The following is a 16,549-nucleotide window of genomic DNA, read 5'->3' as shown; positions in this document are numbered from 1 at the left end:
AAAATCCAGTCTGCGTTTTATACTTACAGCACATCTCATTTTCACATTGCAGGCACTCAGTGGCTGTATAAGGCTAATGGCTACCACGTTGGATAGCACACCTCTAGAGTGTCTAGAATTTAGAAATTTAACACAAGATTTTTTAACTTTTCTAGAAGTAACTGTGACCCATGAACATAAATGCACAACAAGCCAATCCTCATTATCTTAAACAGGATTGTTGATGGAATTGAAGATGGAAACAGCAGTGAAGAAAGCCAGACTTTTGACTTTGGCTCTGAGCGAATCAGACCGGAACCCAGAATTTCTCCTCCTCTTGGAGGTAAGCTCTATATTTAGTCTTTTCTCAAAGGGTGATATTCTTTGTAATTTGTAATATTTGGCTCTTCACATCAGGTGGCCAAAGTATTGGAGCTTCAGCATCAGTCCTTCCAGTGAATGTTCAGGGCTGATTTCCTTTAGGATGGACTGGTTGGATCTCCTTGCAGTCCAAGGTTCTCCAGAGTCTTTTCCAGTACCACGACTTGAAAGCATCAGTTCTTTGGCTCTCCTTTGTGGTCCGACTCTCCTGAACATAGGCAACCCCAACAGTCACGAGATGTAAGGCTGAGAGTCCCCTGCCCACTCCCTCCTCCACTTCCCACCTGGCTCTGAGGTCCTTGTGTCAGGATCTCCTGCTAATGAGTGAGTCCTTCCATGGCGAAAGCCAAGCCCAAGAAAGACTTCTGAGTGGACAGTCCTGGGGGGGATGTGTCTCCATTTGGTAGAATGCCAGTCTTCTATTTCAGTCAGCACCTCTTCCAGGCACTCATCATCTCCTGGGGAGACAGGTGGATGAGACCCCCTGGTAGGACAACTGTGGGGTAGGGAAGGTGAGGAGAGAAATGCAGATGGCAGTCAGCAGTTCTTATGCATTCATGTAATGGACTTTCATGTGCTGATACCTCTCTGCTTGGAGCAAGAGGCACAGAAATATAGTTCTGGTCAAACAGGTGTGAGTCTTTGCTGTGGAAGCTGGTGGTGGTCCCACCTGGGAGTTCTCCTTGTTGGGTCACAGGACGTCACCATGACTGCCCACCTGATATTCCTGGTCCCGCCACCTTCCACCCTCCTTCTCCCCCTTTCCCAGCGTTCACACTGACACTCACTCATCCGTTCAAGCAACAAGCATGCTTGACTCTGCCTCCTACGTGTCTCTCATTTCTGTCTGAGACTTTCTGTCCTTTCTGCCACTACTCTTTACCGGCCTCATTCATCTCTTGCCTGCTTTGCTGCCAAAGTCTCTTTTCCGCTTTCACTCTGTTCTCCAAAAAGAGTGGACAATTTTAAAAAAATATAAATGTATTCTTATTATCTTGTTCCTATGCTTAAAATCCTGAGATGGACTCCCATTGCCTTTAGTATGAAATTCAAACCTATTGCATAATTGCTTTTTGAATGTTTCTTTTCTCTGCTAGATTCAAAGTTCCAGGAGGGTCGATATATTTTCTTTATTTCTATCTCCTTGAAAGGGGAGCTTCCCTGATAGCTCAGCTGGTAAAGAATCTGCCTGCAATGCAGGAGACCCAGGTTCAATTCCTGGGTTGGGAAGATTCCCTGGAGAAGCGATAGGCTACTCACTCCAGTATTCTTGGGCTTCCCTTGTGGCTCAGCTGGTAAAGAATCCGCCTGCAATGCAGGAGATCTGAGTTCGATCTCTGGGTTGAGAAGATCCCTGGAGAAAGGAAAGGCTACCCACTCCAGTATTCTGGCCTAGAGAATTCCATACACTGTATAGTCCATGGGGTCGCAAAGAGTCAGACATGACTGAGCGACTTTCACTTCACTTCACCTCTAAAGGAGATATAGCCTACTGTAAGTGATCTTATATTATTCATTGAATGAATAGATTAACTTTGCAAAATACCTCTGTAAAAGGAGCTTTTACTACTCTGCCACTTCAGATTGTTTTGAACAACTTTTTTTTCCCTCCCACAAATAAATTCTCTGTGCTTAATTGACCAGAATTAGGATATTAAGATAGTCATATCATGATATTTATACTGACAGATAGTACAGGTATAGATGTCTCTATATATCAAATCCTTTCCACTCTAGCTAGCAATGACTCATCTGTGCTTCTGCTCCTAACAGATGTGAATAGCTTTGTAAAAGTACTGTAGAGAAAAGGTGGAGATGAGAGATCCAGGAAATGGGAGAAATTACCTTTTAGTGCAACAGAAGAGATAGAAATCTGCAGTGGAGAGGAGCACCTTTAATAGAGGTGGGAAGAAAATGCTCTCATGGGCCCAGGAATCAAAATTTGGAAAGGAAAGAGAGGAGGAAAATTACGCTCCTCTTCCATGGCTTGGAGGACGCTGGCTGCGATATATTTTTTGGCAAACAGTCAAAGAAGAGAACGAGAGCCCTTTGGGCCGCATGGTAGTGATAGTGTTGAGGAGACAGGGCAGTTGGCCGTGGACACACCCAGTAAGTGTGGTCACAGTCCCCGCCGTGCTGCGGGCCCGGTTCCAAAGAGTCCATCCAGTGCCATCCAGAGGCACACCGGGGAGTCAGAACTGGTGGTGTATGCGTCTCAGGAAAGGTAGCTTGGGCTTCCTTCCCTGCTCCAGTCGCCCCAGTCCTCAGACATGAGGTGTATTCCTAAGGGCTCATTCTGTGTGTGTCACTTTCCAGACCCAGAGATTGGAGCTGCTGTCCTCTTCATCAAGGCGGAGGAGACGAAGCAGCAAATAAACAGGCTCAACAGTGAGGTATGGAACTTTGTCTTTCTCTGCTCAGGCTGGGGTGGTAAGGGGCTAGAGCGCCCAGGCACCCGCAGAAGCAGTGTGATAGAGTCAAGGCAAATATGCACTCTGGTGGCTAGCGACAAATGTGGATGAATTCCCACTCAACCTGATGTGAGTATCATCATAACATAACATAACATAACATAACATAACATAACAACTTCTCTCAAGCTCTGCCTTGCCATGTGTAACAAGGAGATAGCAGTTATACCTACCTTATGGCCCATCTGTGAAGTTAAATGGGATCATCTAGCTAAATCATTTAACATATAGGAAGCATTAAGTGCTAATTTCTCTAATTAATGTCATAAATGTATTGATATTTGGTTTCATTAGTGCCACTTTTATATACTTTGATTTTTAATGAGCTAAAGCAAGATCATTCATCCAGAGATGAATCAGAAGTAATGAATCAGAGTGATCCAATGGCCTGAAGCTGTTCTTTTCTCTAGCCTACATTTGCTGTATAACTGAGCACGTTAGCTCTCTGGATCTTACCATCTCTTTGTATAAAATAAGGTAATTTTAAAAACAATTTTATTGAGGTATATTGTACATCTCATAAAAGGCACTCATGTGAAATGAGTACAATTTAATAATTTTTAGTAGCTTTATTGAGTGGTTCAGCCATGCTCATGTGAGTTTTAGAATATTTTTATCACCCTAACAAGATCTCCCACACTGATTCATGATTAATTCCTGTTCCCATATCCAGTCCTGGGCAACCACTTGTCTACTTTCTGTTTCTATAAGTTTGTCTTTTCTGGATATTTCATACAAAAAGAAAAGGTAATTTCTGAATCACTCTCTTCATTTGGGCGCCCCCCCCCCAATATAATTAATTTTTTAAAAAAAGATTTTGAGGCAATGATTTGCATGCAAATACTTTCTCTGGGAGGTCATCTGGGAAGCAAGAGGAAGGAGTAGAGGAATAAGACAGGGAAGAAAGGAAGGCAAGTGAATCAGGGGGTGTGAATGAAATTATTAACTCTGTAGGCAGTTGGGGCTCCATTCTGCTGGGGTGGGGGGCACTGGGAGCTTATGTAGGGCACCTCGGAATTGTTCTTCCATGAGACAAGAGAAAAGATGGCTTCTGAGGGATTACCTGCAGGCTTAGCTGCAGGAGAGACTAGAAAGATCCTTCAAATAGGAAAATGCCGGAAGACCCAACTGTTTGTGACGACCTTCAGGGTACACCTAGGTCAAGTGCCATTGAGCAGGCACAGGTAGGTAATAGGGCTGAAGTGGTAGATTCTCTGATGAGATCTTGGCAGAAAATGTAGCCAGCTGATGATGTGGATGAGATCTGAGAAAAATGAAATTCATATAAACATAACTGGTTTCCAATTTTCCGTAACGACGGAGAACTGGGCATCTTGTCATGACGTGCAGAAGTTTCTGTTGCCCTCTGCTCCATCAGCTCAGGGAAGATGCGTGTCTTACTGCCCTCTGTCCTGCATCTGTGCTCTCTGGAGCTGAGATTGTTGCCAACTAGAAGGAAGAGGCCAAAGCGCAGACTCACAAGTTAGGAACAGAAACACTCTCTGGCTTGGAACTCCTTTAGCTGTAAGGACTTGTCCGTATGTGGGATCACCCCAGAAGTCTCTTTTCGAAAATACACCAAAAGAGCAAGACAAAACAAACTGAACACTCTGTTGGAGACCTGGACATCAACTTTGTGTGTGTGTGGGTATATGTGTGTTTGGTTTGAGAACACTTTATTGTTGTGGAGTTTTTTTGATTGGTGGGGTTTTTTTGTTTGTTTGTTTGGACATCAAATTTTTGTGAAACAATTTCCTTTAAAATATTGTCATCAGATAAAATCACCCATCTGAATTATTTTCTCTCACATTTGAGGAGATTATCTAGTGGCTGTAAGAATGGATTGACCAATATCTTAGCTCAGCTACAGAAGTTAGTGACTAGTTTGGGGAAAAAATGTGTATCTTCACCTTTTGGAATGTTAATGATTTTTCCAAGTTACAGCTGAAAATCCGTACACTATATGCCTTTCCTTTCAGAATGTGTCAATGATAAATGCATTAAAACACATGACCACTTGGAAAACAAAATATTTCCCCTGTGTGATTCTACATTCATGACTGCTTTTCTAGTGAAATGACATAAATCTTGTTATCTTGTCATATATTGAAATAAAAAGGTAAAAAGGGCAAGATAAGTGTCAGTGGTCCAATTATTCCTTCCCTAAAGAATTAGTTTTTCCTTAGTTGAAAATATCTGATTTCTTCATAGTTGAAGCGTAAGTAAAAAAAAAGATCTTACTTTTCACACATAATTTGTACATAGTCTCGACCTTTAGGTAGTACATTAAAACTCACTAAGACAGATAGGATTAAAATACGAACTGACTTCAAACTGTAGAATTACCCCCTTCTAACCACCTACTTGTCTTTTCCCCATAGTTTCTACAAAGTAATGTTTATATAGCCAAAAAAAAAAAAAAATTCTGTCTTTCAAAGGCCAAGACTAATTTTTCCGTTTCACCTACTTCTTGCTACTCACACATGTGATCATTTGATTGCTCTGTTCTTTCTTTATTCTATTCTTTTGGTTAGGAGTAAGCAGGAAAAGAATTAATAATAAATGGTAGGAGGCACTGCATGACAATAACTCTGCAACCCAAAGGGGACCCCCTTAATCTAGGTGAGGCATATTTGACACTGCGTAACCCAGAGGGCATTGTGCAATCCCTATTCTGATATTTGCTCAAACATTTCAGATATAAAGAAATTGTTCATTGATGTGTAGAGTTCATAATCAGCTGACTAAATACAGTACTAAAATAAGGAAAGGAAAACTATTGGTAATAACCTACATTTACAGAACTGTTTAGAGAGCTTAGGAGATGTAGGACAGCTGCTGCTGTTTGAATGCTTTTGAAAACATTGCCATTGCTTTGCAGCAGTGAAATGGTGACATGCTAAGAAAATTGTTTAAAAATAACAACAAAACATCGTGGCGGGTGGCAAGGGCCGTGCCAGTCAAATGCTCCACTTCTGTAAAGGTTTGTAGGTAAGGATCAGAGGGCTTCCTCATCTCTGAAATCTGGGTGACCCAGAAAGACTCCACGGCCAGGCCTACCAAGAGAAGCTGCATGCCCCACCCCAGCAGAGGTAACGCATCAAACACAACAGAGAGAAAGGGGGAAAGTTTGGAGTGAGGACAGTACCTAGATCCCTATTCATGGACTAGCTCTGTGACTTCAGCAAAGTGTTCACCTTCCCTACATTCAGATCTGTCATCTATTAAATATTAATAATACAATCTGTCAGAGAGGAGTGTTGTAAGGACTTCAGACTCTATGCAAAGCACCGAACACGGTGTCTTCCTTTACTAAGTGAGCAAGTGATCATTCCTTCCTCATGCAAGGTCATGCTTCTCGTCAACAAATGTGACTCAAGTTAGACCTCCGCGCTACCCAGCAGTGCCTCATGAAGAGTGATAGCAGAATCCGTCAGTGCTGATGGAATCGAATGAAATGAATTAAGGAAACATACTTGATTATGAAAATTACTGCTTTCACCTGGGATTTCCTTTTGCTATGCAGATGTTCACTGTCAAATTAGTATAGAAAGTGATAGGGCAAAAAATTTTTGTGTCTCAATGCATCTTACTTTAGCTAAACAGTTTGAGGTAATGGTGTCACTGATTTACTGTAAGGAACACTTACTCTGTAACACTTACAGATTGAAGGGCAAAGAGAGCCAGTATGCCAGTTAATAATGCTTGACCATTACTTGACATTACACTAAACATATAAACAGCAAAATGATGGTAAAACTAGGCAGAAAACAACCTGCCAAACTTAACAGAAAGATGACCACAGTCAAATCTTCATTTGCAAAGTGAGAAAATGTGGTGACCTGTTAAATCATCCTTAGCAGAGTGCAGCTTGGCTAGAATGCTCTACTTGCCAATTTTAGCATTTTTCTTGTAGGTACATAAAGGAGTCAGTTAATACTGGGCCATTTTAAGGCAACTTGAGCTTTAACTAAATTAAGAAGAATGAAATATATACATGCCTAAACAAAAGAAACTTTATTTTGGGGGGGGCTCCAAAATCACTGCAGATGGTGACTGCCGCCATGAAATTAAAAGACACTTGCTCCTTGGAAGAAAAGCTATGATCAACCTAGACAGCATAGTAAAAAGTAGAGACATTACTTTGCCAACAAAGGTCTGTCTAGTCAAGGCTATGGTTTTTCCAGTAGTCATGTATGGATGTAAGAGTTGGACTATAAAGAAAGCTGAGTGCCGAAGAATTGATGCTCTTGAACTGTGGTGTTGGAAAAGACTCTTGAGAGTCCCTTGGACTGCAAGGAGATCCAACCAGTCCATCCTAAAGGAGATCAGTCCTGAATATTCATTGGAAGGACTGATGTTGAAGCTGAAACTCCAATACTTTGGCCACCTGATGCGAAGAGCTGACTCATTGGAAAAGACTCTGAAGCTGGGAAAGATTGAAGGCAGGAGGAGAAGGGGACGACAGAGGATGAGATGGCTGGATGGCATCACCGAGTCAATGGACATGAGTTTGGGTAAACTCTGGGAGTTGGTGATGGACAGGGAGGCCTGGCGTGCTCCGGTTCATGGGGTCGCAAAGAGTCGGACACGACTGAGCAACTGAACTGAACTGAAACAAGAAAAAGTGAGCTTTGTAGAAACAACAATTTATATTGACATTTTTGAGACAGAAGTCTGGCTTCTCATACTTTTTCTTAACTCCAAGTTTGAAACAACTTGATTGAGAGATGATTAACATGTCGTAGAATTCATCCACTTAAAAGTTACAACCTAAGACGTCCCTGGCGGTCCATGCTTCCACTTCAGGGGGCAAAGGTTCTGTCCCTGGTTGGGGAACTGAGATCCTGCATGCTGTGCAGTGTGGCCTAAATTAATTAACTAATGAAAGTGTAAAACGCAAGGCCTGGCCGCTGCCGCCCGCCGCCGCCGCCGCCGCCGCGCCTTGAGGGCGGGAGGCTGCGGGGAGGGTAGCGGAGCCGGCGCCGCCGCCATGTTGGGTCTGAGGCGGCTGCTGTAGGCGCCGACGGAGCAAGTGGGCGAGCGGGGCGGCCACAGCGGCGTGGGATCTGCCTCTCTGCGAGCGGCCGGGAGCGGTGGCGGCGGCGGCGCCGTGAGCGGGGGCACCCCTTACGTCCGCAGCAAGATCAGCCTTATCGCCAAGGCGGAGATCCGCTACGAGGGCATCCTCTACACTATCGACACCGAGAACTCTACCGTAGCTCTCGACAAAGTTCGGTCCTTTGGTACAGAAGACAGACCAACAGATCGTCCAATACCACCTCGAGATGAAGTCTTTGAATACATAATATCCCGTGGGAGTGATATTAAAGACCTTACTGTTTGTGAGCCACCAAAATCACAATGTTCTTTGCCTCAGGACCCAGCTATTGTTCAGTCTTCACTAGGTTCATCTACTTCTTCATTCCAGTCAGTGGGCTCCTCTGGACCTTTTGGCAGGATGCCAACGTACAGTCAGTTCAGTCCAAGTTCATTAGTTGGGCAGCAGTTTGGGGCTGTTGGTGTTGCCGGAAGCTCCTTGACATCCTTTGGAACAGAAGCATCAAGCACCAGTGCCCTCTCCCAAAGTAGTGTGGTTGGTTCTACCTTTACACAGGATACAAGAGCTCTAAAAACACAGCTATCTCAAGGTCGTTCAAGCCCTCAGTTAGACCCTTTGAGAAAAAGCCCAACCATGGAACAAGCAGTACAGACCGCCTCGGCCCACTTACCTGCTCCAGCACCTGTTGGGAGAAGGAGCCCTCTATCAACCAGGCCTTTACCATCTACCAGCCAAAAACCAATAGAGAATCAAGAGCACAGGCGAGTTGAAGTACATAAAGTCTCAAGACCAGAAAATGAGCAACTCAGAAATGATAGCAAGAGACAAATAATTCCAGGTGCTCCTTCAGCTCCAAGGAGAGGGCCTGGGGGTCATCGAGGTGGCAGAGGAAGATTTGGTATTCGATGAGATGGTCCAATGAAATTTGAGAAAGACTTTGACTTTGAAAGTGCAAATGCACAATTTAACAAGGAGGAAATCGACAGAGAATTTCATAATAAACTTAAATTGAAAGAAGATAAACTTGAGAAACAGGAGAAGCCTATCAATGGTGAAGATAAAGGAGACTCAGGAGTTGATACCCAAAACAGTGAAGGAAATGCAGACGAAGAAGATCCACTTGGACCTAATTGCTATTATGACAAAACTAAATCCTTCTTTGATAATATTTCTTGTGATGCTAATAGAGAACAGAGACCAACCTGGGCTGAAGAGAGAAGATTAAATGCAGAAACATTTGGAATCCCACTTCATCCAAACCGTGGCCATGGAGGGTACAGAGGCAGAGGGGGTCTTGGTTTCCATGGTGGCCGAGGACATGGTAGTGGCTGAGGTGGTACCTTCACCACTCCTCGAGGATTTCGTGGTGGATTCAGAGGAGGTCGTGGGGGCAGGGAGTTTGCAGATTTTGAGTATAGGAGAGACAACAAAGTTGCTGCATAGTCTACAAACAAGTCTTTAAAAATAGATGGATTTCTAGTTCTTCGTGGTTCTCAGAATTGGTTTCAGTCTTTGAGAAGAATGAAGAAGTGAATTTGCTGTATATTTGTCACCAGCACTGGGTTTTTGTTTGTTTGTTTTTCTGTTTAATTTCAGAGATACAATGCAGTTACTTTTGGGGGTGGGGTGGGGGGAAGGCTCATCTTAAAAAATGAGCATTAATTATATTTGGAATAGCAGAAGGTTAAGTAATTTCTTATGTATAGTTAAACTAAAGCAGTACTCCAGTGAAACTTATAAGTATTTTCTCATCACTGAAAGGATTTTTCTTATCACTAAATTGTATTTGGCAATTCCTGCAAGTTGCCTGCAGATAGGGCCGTGATACTGTGTTTTGAGCCACAGAAGGGTGTGTGTGTGTGTGTGTATGTCTGTTTGTCTGTCTATATCTTTTCTTTCCTTTTTTCTTTTTTTTTCTTTCTTTCTTTTTTTGGAAATCCTGTAATATCCCTTTTGAGGTAGCTTATTTTGTCAATTAATTAGGGTGCTGGATGGTAGAGAATTTTGTCAGTCAACTATGTATACACAGTAAATACTGTTTCTTAGGCAAAGGTAACTTTTTTATATAGTTGTAAAATTCCATTATATCCCATTGCCAAAGAAACATTAAGAACTTTGTATAGCTGTATAAAAAGCAACTAATTTTTTAAAGAATAAACATTTTAAAGTCAGCAAATAAATAAATAGATAAAACGCAAGGCCTTTTAGTATATTCCTGGACTCGTGCATGCATCACCATAATAAATTTTTGCACATTTCGTTACCCCACAAAGAAAGCTTGCCCACACAGCCAACACCAGTGGCTCCTCACCCCTCAGCCCCATGCAACCACTGATCCACACTCTGTGCCTACACACTCGCCTACTCTGGACATTTCAGATAAGTGGAATCGTACAATATGGCCCCTTGTAACTGGCTCTTTTCATTGAGCATGTTTTTGCTATTTTCATCTCGCATTGTGGCATGCCAGTACTTTATTCCTTTTTATTGCCAAATAATAGGTTTCATTATATAGATATTCCACATTTTATTTATTCATTCATCACTAGATGAGCATTTGTGGTGTGCCCACTCTTTGGCAATAAGCATAATGCTGCTATGAACATTCATAAAACACTCATAAAAAGTTTCGTGTGGACTTTAAAAGAAAAGCATGTGCGAAAGGATTTTATTTCTCTCTGTCCGCCCTGAGTGATTTCAGCCAGGTACAGATGGCCATCACAGTGTGCTGGGTAGTCCTTTGAATATGCTATTCTATTTTTTATTTTTAATTGGAGGATAGTTGCTTTACAATGCTGCGTTGGCTTCTGCTGTACAACATGAGTCAGCCGTGAGGCATCCCCTGCCCCCGGGGCCTCCCTCCCGCGCCCCATCTCCCCCATCCTGGTCATCACAGAGCACCCGGCAGAGCTCCCTGGGCTCAGAGCAGCTTCCCACTAGCGTCTGTTCCCCACGTGGTTGTGTGTGGATGTCAGCGCTCCTCTCTGAGTTCATCCCCCTCCTCCCCTGCTGTGTCCACGAGCCCATCCTCCATGTCTGCGCCTCTGTGCCTGTCCTGCAAATAGGTTCCTCAGTGCCGCTTTCCTAGATTCTGTATGTATGCGTTAACAGACGACAGTTTTCTCTCTCTGACTTTGTATGCACGTGTTTTAATTTCTCTTGGATAAGGAAGAATTGCTGGTAACTCTGTGTAACATTTGAGCAACTGCCAGACTTCCCCAGAGCGGCAGACACACTATACATTTAGCAGCATATGTAGATTCCAAGCTCTCCAGTTGCTCACAACAATTTTTATTTATCTGGTTTTCTTTTATTATGACCATTCTTGTGTGTGTGAGGTGGTATCTCCTGTGGTTTTCAATTGCGTTTCCCTGAGAGCTAATAATGTTGAGCATATTTTCATGTGCTTCCTGGCCATTTGCATGGATTTGGAGACTGTCAACTTATATCCTCTACCCATTTTAAAACTAGTTTGTCTATTTATTATAGAGTTGGGAATGTTCTTTATATATTCTAGATAACAAGTTATGATGTACGGTTTTCTTCTCCCATTCTTTAAATTGTCCTTTCGTTTTCTTAACGTTTTCTACAAAGCACAAAGTATTAATTTTGGTGATATCCATTTTATCTGGATTTTTTTTATTTTGTTCTTTGTGATTTTGAGGTAACGTCTAAGAAACCATTGCCTATTCCAGGGTCATGAAGATTTATTCCTCTGTTTTCTTCTAAGCGTTTTATAGTGTGAGCTCTTACATTTAGGTCTTTGATCTGTTTTGAGTTAATTTTTGTATATGGTTTTGTGTGTGTGTGTGTGTGTGTGTGTGTGTGTGTTAAGTCACTTCAGTCGTGTCTGACTCTTTCTGATCCCATGGACTGTAGCTCACCAGCTCCTCTGTCCATGGGATTCTCCAGGCAAGAATACTGGACTGGGTTGCCATATCTTTCTCCATGTGGTTGATGAATGGGCATGAATTTTATTTAATTTTTTGTGTGTGGATGCCCAGTTGTCACATCACCATTTGTAAAAAAACACTTTTGCCCCCCATTGAATCATCTTAGCACACCTATGAGACACTTGCCATTGATATTAGGGTTTATTTCTGGACTCTCAATTCTATTCTACTGATCTATATGTCTATATATATCTTTTTAAATTTCTTTCAACAGTATTTTAATTTTTCAACAGTAGTTCTTAGTGTACAAATATCCTTGGTTAAATGTATTCCTAAGAGTTCTGTTATTTTTGATGCTATTGTTAATAAAATTGTTTTCTGAACTTATTTTGGGGTTGCTCACTCATAGTGCACAGAAATACAGCTGATTTTTCCATGCTCATCTTGTATCCTCCAACTTTACCAAGCTTTTTAAATAGTTCTAATAATTTATGGGTGAATTTTTTAGAAAACTTTTATATAATATCATGCCTTCTAGAAATAGAGATGCTTTTATTTCTTCCTTCCCACTTTAAATAGCTTATATTAACTTTTCTTCCCTAATTGCCTTGCCTAGAACTCCCAGTGCAACACTGAATAGAAATGGAAAGAAATATCCCTGTCTTGTGCCTTCTCTTGGGAAGGAACTCTTTCAGTCTGTCACCGTTGAATATGACGTTAATTGTTGGTTTTTCATAAGTTCCTTTTTTCATGTTGAGGAAGTACCTTTGTGTTCCTCATTTGTTGAGTGTCTTTATCGCACTGTTAAATCTTGTCAAATGCTTTTTCTTGCACCTATTGGATGATAATGTGTTAGCTTGGTTTTGTTCTTCCTTCTACTGAGATGGTGTATTACATTAATTAATGGTTTGAGTATGCTACACTAACCTTGCATTCCTAAAATAAATCCCTCTAGCCATGGTGTAGAATCCCTTTTATATATTTCTGGATTCCATTTGCCAGTATTTTGCTGAGAATTTCTGCCATCTACACTCATAAATTATTTGTCTGCAGTTTTCTTTTTTCTGTGATATCTTTGTTTTTTCTGTCAGAGTCATATTGGTCTCATAGAACAGGTTGGGAAATATTCCCACCTCTTCTATGTGTTTGGAGTTCGTGAAGAATTTCTATTCATCTTAAAGATTTGGTATAATTCACTGGTGAAGCCATCTGATCCTGCACTCTTCTTTGTGGAGTGTTCTGATTACTAATTTAATCACTTCACTTCTATCTCCATTTAGATATTCTATTTCTTTTTGAGTTAGTTTTGGTAGTTTGTGTCCTAAAATTTGTTTAATTCACCTAAGTTATCTAATTTGTTGGCCTATGATGGTCAAAGTAGCTCCTTATGATTCTTTTCATTTCTGTAATGTTGGTGGTAGTGTCTCCTCTTTCATTCCTGATTTTAGTAATTTCAGTCATCTCCTTTTTTATCTAGATGAGGCTCTGTCAATTTTGTTGATTTTTTTTAAAAAAACTTTTGCTTTTGATCATTTTTCTTCATTTCTGTTCTCTATTTTTATTGTTTTCTGCTCTCATCCTTGTTATTTCCTTCTTTCTGCTTTCTTTGAATTTAGTTTGTTCTTTTTCCAGGGCCTTAATATGGAAGTTGATGTTAGATCTTTCTTGTTTTTTGATAGGCATTACTATAAATTTATCCCTAAGCACTGCTTAACTATACCCCATAAACTTTAGTATGTTCTCATTTTCATTTATGTCAAATTATTTTTAAATTTCTCCTGTGATTTATTTTTTGATCCATTTGTTTTTTAGTAATGTGTGATTTAATGTCCATGTGCTTGAGGATTCTCTGCTTTTCTTTATTAGTAATTTCTTATTTCATTCTCACTGGAAAAGACATTTTCTATTATTTTAATCCTATTAAGTTTATTTAGGTTTCTTTAATGACATAGCACATGGTCTTACCTGGAGAATATTCTGTTTGTGCTTGAGAAGACTGTGTATTATACTGTTGTTGGGTGAATATTCTATAGATATCTATTAGGTCTATGACTATAGGTCTGTTATGTTCAAGCTTTCCATTTCTTTATTGATCTGCTTAATTGTTCTATTTATTATTAAAAGTTAGATACTGTAATCTGTAACTATTATTACTGATTATCTATTTCTTCCTTCAATTCTGATTTTTTTGCTTCATGTGTTTAATGCTCTGTTATTAGAAATATATATACATAATTTTTATAATTTCCTATAAAGTTGACCATGTGTCTTACAAAACACTTCTTCTTTATCTCTAATAAAAAAGATTTTTAATCTGTTTTATCTGACATTAATATAGCTTTTCCAGCTTTCTTGTGGTTGTTGTTTGTATATTTTTCTCATCCATCTACTTTCAACCTACTTATATCTTTGAATCTAATGTGTGTCTTCTATTGACAGCTAACAAATGAATGATGATTTTTATTCAGTCTATAAATATTTACATTTTGATTAGATGGCTTAATTTGTTCATATTTAATATTATTTGTATAGTTTGATTTGGTCTTCTGAGGTGGCTCAGTGGTAAAATATCCACTTGCCAATGCAGGTAGACCCAAGAGATGCAGGTTAGATCCCTGGGTCAGGAAAGATCCCCTGGCGTAGGAAATGGCAACCCACTTTAGCATTGCTGCTTGTAAAGCTCCAGAACCACCTGGCGAGCTACAGTGCATGGGGTCACAAAGAGTTGGACATGACTGAGAGAGTGAGCACAAATATAGTTTGATTTACCTCTTTTTTTTTTTTACTTTTTATTTTCTATTTATCTCCTGTCTACTTGTTTTCACTTACTAACTGTGGCCTTCTTATGTTATGAAATACTTGTTTTAAAAATATGTTCAAAACACTTATCATGGTTGCTAATAAAATAGAATTATGTAGAGCAAGGAGTGGAGGTTCCTCCCTTGCTTTATATATTCCAAAAGCATATATAATACTTGAATATTTTTGTTCTTTTTCAGATGATTTAAAATAAAACTTAGAGAACAATTCCTCCTTGGTTAAGTACATCTGGTATATTTTACTTAAAATTAACTCATATTCTTAGAGATGCACGCTAGTCATTAGCATACTAAGACTCTGAATTCTTGCAGTAAAGAAACTACATTATCATTAGTTTATCTTTAGCCTGTATTGATGAAGTGCATTTGCTTATGGATGACTTTAACAACAAAATAACTATTAACATTTTGTCGCCCATTAGTATAGCTTGGAATAGAATGGAAAGTGCTGGACTAAAGAAGAAGCCTCATTAAGATGTTATCCAAAATTCTTATCTACCATTTTTAGCTTATGCTATTCTGAGTTTGGTTTTGCCCCATTTTATGTACCAAGACTTATTCCTGTTCTTATTTCAGGTCTCTTTGTGATGCTCCCAAAACATTCTTGATTTTTGCTTTTGTACCTGCTTGAAGTTCAAGTAAAGTCTTTACCACTTGATTCCTGTGATGGTTTGTATCTTTCATTTGTTGTTGCTATTGTTCAATTATTAAGTCATGTCTGGCTCTGCATCACCATGGACTGTAGCACACCAGGGACCTCTGTCCTCCACTATCTCTCGGACTTTGCTCAAATTCATGTCCTTTGAGTCAGTGATGCTGTTTAACCATCTCATCTTCTGTTGCCCTTCTCATTTTGCCTTCAGTCTTTCTCAGCATCAGAGTCTTTTCCAATGAGTTGGTTCTTAGCATCAGTTGGCTGAAGTATTGGAGCTTCAGCATCTGTACTTCCAATGAATATTCAGGGTTGATTTTCTTTAGGATTGATTGGTTCAATCTTCTTGCAGTCCAAGGAACTCTCAAGAGTCTTTTCCAGCATGACAGTTTGAAAGCATCAATTATTTGGTGCTTATTCTTTTTTGTGGTCCAACTCTCACATCTGCAAATGACTATTGGAAAAGCCATAGCTTTCACTAAATGCACCTTTTTTGACAAAGTGATGCCTCTGCTTTTTAATAAGCTGTCTAGGTTTGTCATAACTTTTCTTCCAAGAAGCAAGTGTCTTTTAATTTCATGGCTGCAGTGATTTTGGAGCCCAAAAAAGTAAAACCTGCCACTGTTTCCATTTTTCCCCATCTATTTGCCATGAAGAGATTGATGGGACCAGATGCCATGATCTTAGCTTTTTTGAATGTTGAATTTTAAGCCAACTTTTTCACTCTCCTCTTTCACCCTCATCAAGAGGCTCTTTAGTTTCACTTTGCTTTCTGCCATTATAGTGGTGTCATCTGCATATCTGAGGTTATTGATATTTCTCTCGGCAATCTTGATTCCTGCTCGTGATTTATCCAGTCTGACATTTCACATGATGTACTCTGCATAGAAGTTAAATAAGCAGGGTGACAATAAACAGCTTTTTCATACTCCCTGCCCAATTTTGAACCAATCAGTTATTCCATGTCCAATTCTAACTGTTGCTTCTTGACCTGCGTATAGGTTTCTCAGGAGATAGACAAGGTGGTCTGGTACTTCCATTACTTTAACAATTTTCCACAATTTATTGTGATCCACACAGTGAAAGACTTTAGCATGGTCGATGAAGCAGAAGTAGATGTTTTTATGGAACTCCCTTTCTTTCTCCCTGATCCAATGTATGTTGGCAATTTTGATCTCTGGTTCCTCTGCCTCTTCAATCAGGCTTATACATCTGGATGTTCTTGTGTTCACACACTGCTGAAGCATAACTTGAAGGATTTTGAGCATAACCTTGCTAGCATTTGAAATGAG

At 40.2% G+C, this 16,549-nt stretch overlaps 1 protein-coding gene and 1 pseudogene across 1 annotated transcript in view; both read left to right on the top strand.

Moving 5' to 3' along the window:
* The window catches only part of KCNH8 (potassium voltage-gated channel subfamily H member 8), a 446,156-nt gene that overhangs the window by 404,903 nt on the left and 24,704 nt on the right, over positions 1-16,549 (top strand). The window contains exons 14-15 of the mRNA XM_061167954.1: positions 216-322; positions 2,677-2,753. Of these exons, the coding sequence (XP_061023937.1) occupies positions 216-322; positions 2,677-2,753 (184 nt within the window). The remainder of the gene's footprint in view (positions 1-215; positions 323-2,676; positions 2,754-16,549) is intronic.
* Positions 3,944-9,467, top strand: LOC133073821 (protein LSM14 homolog A-like; annotated as a pseudogene).

Source organism: Dama dama, chromosome 19 (assembly GCF_033118175.1).
Source record: "Dama dama isolate Ldn47 chromosome 19, ASM3311817v1, whole genome shotgun sequence".
Lineage (NCBI taxonomy): Eukaryota > Metazoa > Chordata > Mammalia > Artiodactyla > Cervidae > Dama > Dama dama.
The sequence above is the reverse complement of the archived record's forward strand: the minus strand, read 5'-3'. Positions and strand labels throughout refer to the sequence as shown.